At 39.0% G+C, this 7,275-nt stretch overlaps 1 protein-coding gene across 2 annotated transcripts in view; it reads right to left on the reverse strand.

Moving 5' to 3' along the window:
- The window catches only part of WASHC4 (WASH complex subunit 4), a 69,799-nt gene that overhangs the window by 18,670 nt on the left and 43,854 nt on the right, over window positions 1–7,275 (reverse strand). For both annotated transcript variants that reach the window (XM_004700336.3, XM_045289536.1), the window contains 4 exons: window positions 4,068–4,142; window positions 3,501–3,605; window positions 2,442–2,576; window positions 1,993–2,101 (listed from right to left, as the gene is read on the reverse strand). In XM_004700336.3, the coding sequence (XP_004700393.1) occupies window positions 1,993–2,101; window positions 2,442–2,576; window positions 3,501–3,605; window positions 4,068–4,142 (424 nt within the window). The remainder of the gene's footprint in view (window positions 1–1,992; window positions 2,102–2,441; window positions 2,577–3,500; window positions 3,606–4,067; window positions 4,143–7,275) is intronic.

Consider the following 7,275-nt stretch of genomic DNA (forward strand, 5'->3'; position numbering starts at 1 on the left):
GAATGATGAGGGCAATGAATGTACAAATGTGCTTTACACAATTGATGTATGTATGGATTGTGATAAGAGTTGTATGAGCCCCTAATAAAATGACTCAAAACAAAACATGTCCTCAATAAATACCTGTGAAACAAATGGAAATACTACTACTTCAGAATATAGTTGTGAGTTTTGAATAACTTAAAATGTTAAGCACTTACAGCAGTACTCCAAAAAACCAAACCCACTGCCATCACGTCTACTGCACTTATTGCAACACATCACAAAGAGTTTCTGAGTGTAAACTTTCATAGGCGCAGACAGCCGCATCTTTCTCTGGCAGAGTGGCTGGTGGGTTTGAACTGCCTACCTTGCTGTTAGCAACCCAATTCCTAACCCATTGTGCCACGAGGGCTCCTTGAGAACAGTACTAGCATGCAGTAAAAGCTCAATGTTAATATTTCAGTAGGTGGGTTATTAGACAAAGGTATTTAAAATTTTACTCCTAGATCTGAGATCCTCCTCTTCTTGGGATATTTAACCTCATACTTGCAAAATAATTTATAAGCCTGGGAACAGCACGGGCAGCCAGCAACTACAAGAAGCTGAAATAGATAAGGAGCTCCCTGGAGAGACACGCCCTGATTCAGACGTCTATCCACCAAATCTGTGAGAAAATAAACTTCTATCCTTTAACATTCCCACCGGCTTTTGTTAAGGCAGCACTGGAACAAAAACCAACTGGTATGAAAATCTAAGTTGGACTTTCAGCAACTACAAGGTCCAGGAGCTGCTGGTCAGTGGACTTTATGATCTCCACCCCTCAAAAACTGAAACTCAAATTTAAGTTGGCATCTGTGACCCAACTCCAGAATGAAACCTTTCTTGCTGGAAAACTTAAAACCATTGAGAGCAAAGGCTGTGTCTTTATTTTGTTTTCCTCACCTCAGTAACCTAAAAGGAGTGTCTCACAACACACAGGTTCTTAGTAAATGTTAGGTAAACAGATTAATTTTAGGACGTGTAATTTTACCAAACTATATTCAATTACAATTTCCTTACTAACTGCTTAGTGTCGACAACAGTAAAGAATCTAAGACACAGTCTTTGGACTTAGAGCTGAAAACCCCTAGAGTAAGTCCCGGCAACACAAACTTCCTTTACAGAGCTGCTTCTTCTTTCTTTATCATTTTGAAGTGTGACTATATGCCTGTTGCAGAGGTTACTGCACGGTTATTAAAAGAGAAAATATATGTGAAAGCTCTAAAGTTTTACGTATCTATGACTATTATATTTCAAAAGACCAGCTCTACTTATATGGTAGAAAGGCAGCCATGAAATTAGATGCATAAATATGAAACAATGTAGTGCAGAAAAATGAAAAATCACCTATGCTAACTAGCCATATTAAAGGCAAACTTGCTAAATTATTATCTTAACGTGCAAGTATTTTACACCTCCTACATAGGCTGTCAGGTAAAGGGGTCTCTTTAGAAGTTCAAGACAGTGTTCAAAACCAAGCAGGTAGCCAAACAATACTGACCAGCTGACTTTTAATTACGAGGATGGTCTTTGGGGTGAGTTAATTACTCATCGAAGAGTTTTATCTAACTTATTTGTAACTACAGTCTATCCATTATTTCGATAGAAATAGTCTAATCGTATCTGAAATTATTTTTATAATAAAATAACAGCAAATTACCCTAGTGGAATACAGCTGAATTTGGGCATTTATATAAAAATAAGCTATTTACTGTATTTTTACACAAATAATGTGAGCCTTCCACATTTTTCTGCCAACTGCTCCCTCCTCCTACCAGGTATTTTTCTAAGTGCACTACGCCCGTTTTTTCACTAGTAACGTCCTATGAAAACAGCAGAAGGTGTCAGAGCCCACACATGTGGAGGGTACGTTTGTGTCCTCTGCGTAGAAACACAGTATGAGAGCGTTACTATTTGACAAACATCTTTAGGGTTTATACTTTATATCTCAAAGCTTTTACAATAACTTACCAATGTGGCTGATGAGTTGCCTGAACTGATCGAGGTAGCTCTGTCCCTCTGGAGTTATCCCGAGTTTTCTGATGCCTCGGTTGAACTTTTCTGCTCTTTCAAAAGGGTACTGCAGAGAAAATTTTAAGACTGCCTTTACTGTCACATAAAATGCCTACCCGTATCCCTTAGTCCTCAAAGTGACATCTTTGTACGTGCAAATGTGTAAGTTTAGGGAATAGACATATAAAGGCCATCATACTACATTATCAGAAACAGTGCTAGAGAACGGGAGGGAGTAAGAGGAATGGGAAGTTTTAAAATGAGTATGCATTATTTTGTATTTTTTTCAAGTCAATAAAGTTACGTCTGAAGACATTGATTATTGAATGTTTTCCTTGTACTTTATTAAAACTTTTGTTATATAAAAAGTTGAATAAAACTAACTCAAAAAAGAGCAAGGGAAATACCTTATGATCATTTTGGTCCTTGATTTCCCGGAAAAATCGAATGTCTTTAATCAATCTGGATTTGATATGTTCATCATACATAAACTGGCTAAATATATAGAACTTCTTTTTCAAAAACTGGTAGGTGAAATTAACCTGTTAAGATTCCAAATATTGAAAAAGTTCATATAAAAGTAAAACTTAAATCAGTATTAGAAACAATGACCTAAATTCACTTGTTGTAAAGTCTAACTTGACATGGATATTTTAAATTATGTACTGTCTACAAAATAGATACAGATCTTTCTAAAAGATTTCTGCAGCTTTACCAAAGAAAAGAAAAGACTCTCATACTAGAACAAGAACAGTGGTAAGAATCACAAAGCCAGACTCAAGACTGGATGTTATATACAAGTTTCTACTCTCCTAGAAAATTGTGTGTTACTGCCAACATTCTAAACCAAAACCCAACCCCCCGGCCATTGAGAATCTTTCTTGCCTGGAATGGCTGGAGTTTGAACTGCTAACCTTGTGGTGTGCATTCCAACACATAAGATAAGAATGAGCTACCAGCGCCCATTCTAGAATGGTAAGAAACACGATGCTCTTTGAGTGAGCCTGATCTATCCCCAGCACAAATCACCATCCTTTTGCTTCGACTACTTTAATGTTCCTCCAAATGGCCATTCTACAATGGCTCCATCCAGCAAGCAAGCACTCCACTCTGCAGCCAGAGTACTCCTCTCTCCCCAAACAATTTCTCATAAAAAGCAACAAAACTGCGATCAATGATTCACTCTCCAAAGAAGTTCTGCAAGAACCTAGAGCTAGATCTATGCCGGGTCCTCACTCTCCACAGCGGTTTGCAATCATGACCAAGCCCCTTCCAAGGCTTGTCGTGTCCTAGAGCTTGTACCAAACCCAGTATCATCTGAGCATCACACACCTTAAATTCACTAGCCTCAAATCCAGAAATCCGGTCTGAGATAACAGGTAGTGTTTGTTTACCATGAGTCTACCCGAAACTACTTTTCAAGCTATTTAACAACCCGGCCCCAGCCCTCAAAAAATGGTTCTTACCGTTGTATTCATGATTCCTGTGCCATGTGTTCGAATAGAATTGGCTATATGCCGAATATTTATTGTATTCAAGTGTTTGTTGTTGCTTGTTCGTTCAATAAAGATCTGCAGTGAAATAAAGGAATACTCAAAAATAACACAGTCCCCAGCAAACACTGGTCAGTGACCAAAACAAAGTCTAAAGATCATCTAGCTCAGCAGTTCTCAACCGGGGGTGGGGGGTGGGGGTGTGATGTGACCCCTTTGGGGGTCAAACGGCCCTGTCACAGGAATCTCTCAATTCATAACAGCGACATAAAGACAGTTAGGAAGTAGCAATGAAAATAATGTTAGGTTGGGGGGGATCACCACAACATGAGGAATTGTAAAGGGCCGTGGCCTGAGGAAGGTTGAGAACCACTGCTCTAACTGAAAAACCATTCCAGAGAACGGTATAGTCAATGCAAGGGGGCAGCAGGATGCCTTTGGGTTCATTTTACTAGCTTTCCCTCAGAAGAATCAGTTCCTTGCCCTTCCCACTACGTATCCACTCGAGGAAAGACACAGAGGTCTCAAAAATTCACTCACCTGATTATTGAGATTATAGAGGTATCGAGACACAAATATATGAATGTTTCTCATAATTTCCAAAACATCAAGACCCTACAACACAATCCATACAGAGAACCTATATTAAAGATAATCAGCTAAATTTTCATCAGATAGCGAGTTTTCAATGATGATGTTACTTAAGATTATTAAATAATTTTAAAGAAAGAACTATACAATAAAAGATATGACCCCAAAGTATTAAAAGAGCCTTCAGACATGACCAATCAGGACTGTCTCCTTGGCAGCCGAGCTGCTGAGTGACTTCTCTCATTTGTGTACACAAGTACAGTCAAATTTAATATTCAAAGAAGATTTTCGAGTTTGTCTTCTAAAAATTTCCATTACATTTTTTCTAAAAAATAATTTTATTGGGGCTCTTATTACGCTTATCACAATCCATATATACATTGCATCAAACACATTTGTACATATGTTGCCATCATCATTTTCAAAACATTTTCTTTTTACTTGAGCCCTTGGTATCAGCTCATTTCCCCACCATTTCCCACCCTCCCTCCCTCATGAACCCTTGATAATTTATAAATTATTGTTTTTCTCATGTCTTACACAGACTGCTGTCTCCCTTTACCCACTTTTCTGTTGTTCATCCCCCTGGGAGGGGGTTATGTGTCGATCATTGTGATTGGTTCCCCCTTTCTTTTACAACCAAGTAATCTAGTGGTTAGATTCTAAAAGGTGGATGGGAGATATTAGTGAACACAGGTAGAAAACCTATTTTTTTTCACATATCACGCACAATTTATTGTATACAATTCTCAAAATAAATAGGTATTCTTCTAAAATCCACAGGTAAATAAATGGAAGCTGAGGGGCTTCGCCAACGCCAAATTATTAATAATTTGAGACAGAACCTGTACCATTTCAAGTATCTAATTGCAAAAGTTTATGCTGCCTTCAATGATCCCTGGTAGCAGTGTGGGTTAAGTGTTGTGATGCTAACCACAAGGTTAGTATTTCAAACCTATAAGCCACTCCATGGGAGAAAGATGATGCTGCCCGCTCCAATTTAAAAAAAAAAACAGTCTAAGAAACTCTACACGGGGCAGTGGGGGGGTCAGAATTAATTTGGTGGCAGGAAGTTGGGGTTTTTTGGATTATCACAGATTACCTTTCTTATTAAATTATCAACTAAGAATCCTTCATTCTTCAGATATTCTAAAACCTAATGGCATCACACAAATTGCCCTAAAACTTTCTAATGATGGCTTTTTAATTTTATTTTCATTATAGCTCTTACCATGTTCTATCCTAAAATTTTATATACTCATTTTTTTCCTCCGACAAGACTCTGGGTTCAGGGGTTGAGATTATGTCTACTCATCTTTCATGGAATTCCAAAATCTATCTGAGTGCCCACCAGGGAGTAGGTTCTCAATAAACACTTGAGATCCAAAAAATGAACAAAACAGATCTTAGAAAGGATCTACATATACAATAAAAGAAAAGTACGGCCTTAGAACTGAAATGATGGAAAATCTGGAACTGAGTAAGGGTTCTTTGTTAACTGTATCAGACAGGCCTGGATTACTGCAGGCAGAATTACATGCAAATCAACTAGTCACATAATCCACTATGCTCATGATACTGCCATATTGTGAATACGCTCATTGAATTAGCAAAACCAAATGATCCTTTATTATTTCTCATTTGAAGAACAAATCCATTTATAAACATAAGTATAACCATTTTTCCTAAGCCATTTTTTTTATTAAAAAATCATTGTATTGGGGGTCCTTACAATTTGTTAAAATCCATACGTCAATTGTATCAGACATTTAAGTACATATGTTGCCACTGTTCTTTTCTAGACATTTACTTTCTATTGCGCCCTTGGGATCAGCTCCTCTTCCCTCCCTCCTCCCCTCACCCTCATGGCCCCCTGATAGATTATAAATTATTATTTTCGTATCTCACATCGACCGCTGTCTCCCTTCCCCTCTGGTTTCTGTTCTTCTCCCTGGAGGGGGGGTGTGGCTATGTGCCATTCACTGGGATTGGTTCCCCTTCCTCCCCACCCCCACCCCTCTTTACCCCTCCCCTTCTGGTATCACTATTCTCACTCCTGTTCCTGGATTCTGTGTGTCATGAGCTTTATCTCTTTTCTATACCTGTGTACATGTTCTGGTCCAGTCCAGAGTGGGCAGGAGCACTGGGGTCATGAGAGTGGAGGGTGAGGAAGCCTCAAGGAACCAGAGGCATATTGTGTGATCCATCAGTGTTCTACTGCACCCTGACTCATCCCTTCCCTGCGACCCCTCTGTGGGGGGTATGATCCATTGTCTACAGATGGGCTTTGAGTCTCTGCTCCAATGCCCCCCTCCCCCGCATTCTCAACATATTTGAGTTTGTTTGTTATGAATCTTCTGATGCCCGTTACCCAGTCCTGATGACACCTCATGATCGCACCGGCTGGTGTACTTCTTTCATATGGGCTTGTTGCTTGCTTCACTGTTAGATGGCTGCTTGTTTAACTTTAAGCCTTTAAGTCCCCAGACACTTTATCTTTTAATAGTCAGGCACCATCTGCTTTCTTCACATTTGCCTATGCACCCATTTTGTATTCAGCTATGGTGTGTGTGTGTGTGTGTGTGTGTTCGTTCTGGGAGGTGGGGAGACAGCAGGGTTTCCTAAGCTATTAAAGGGAACATACATACTATCAAACTCAAACTCACTTCCATCAAGTCAATTCTGACTCAGTGACCCTCTAGGACAAAGTAGAACTGCCTTTGCGAGATTCTGAGACTATAACTCTGTATGGGAGTAGAAAGTCTCATCTTTCTCCTGAAGAGTGGGCTGGTGGTTTCGAACTGCCTACCTTGCAGTTAATAGTAGCTCAATGTGTAACCACTACACCACCACCTACCCAGGTCTAAAATGTCTGTGACTTTGACTGAATTATTTATAATTCTGCAAAGATCAGCACACTAACACAATGTGCTTCTGAAAAGGTGTACTAAGTCTGGGTTTATTTCAAATACTCAGTAGGAAACTGATTGCAAATGGACAATCTGTGGTAAATTCTTTCCTAAAGGATAGCACTGTCTAAATGTTTTGTTCTTGATAAATGTGGTAGCTAGATTTTATGTCAACTTGATGGTACCCGTGCCTAACACAAAAAACATGAGGTTTTATAAATATACATTTTAAAAATTCAGACATAAAC

Source organism: Echinops telfairi, unplaced genomic scaffold (assembly GCF_000313985.2).
Source record: "Echinops telfairi isolate 266 unplaced genomic scaffold, ASM31398v2 ScPeMD7_2;HRSCAF=8, whole genome shotgun sequence".
NCBI lineage: Eukaryota > Metazoa > Chordata > Mammalia > Afrosoricida > Tenrecidae > Echinops > Echinops telfairi.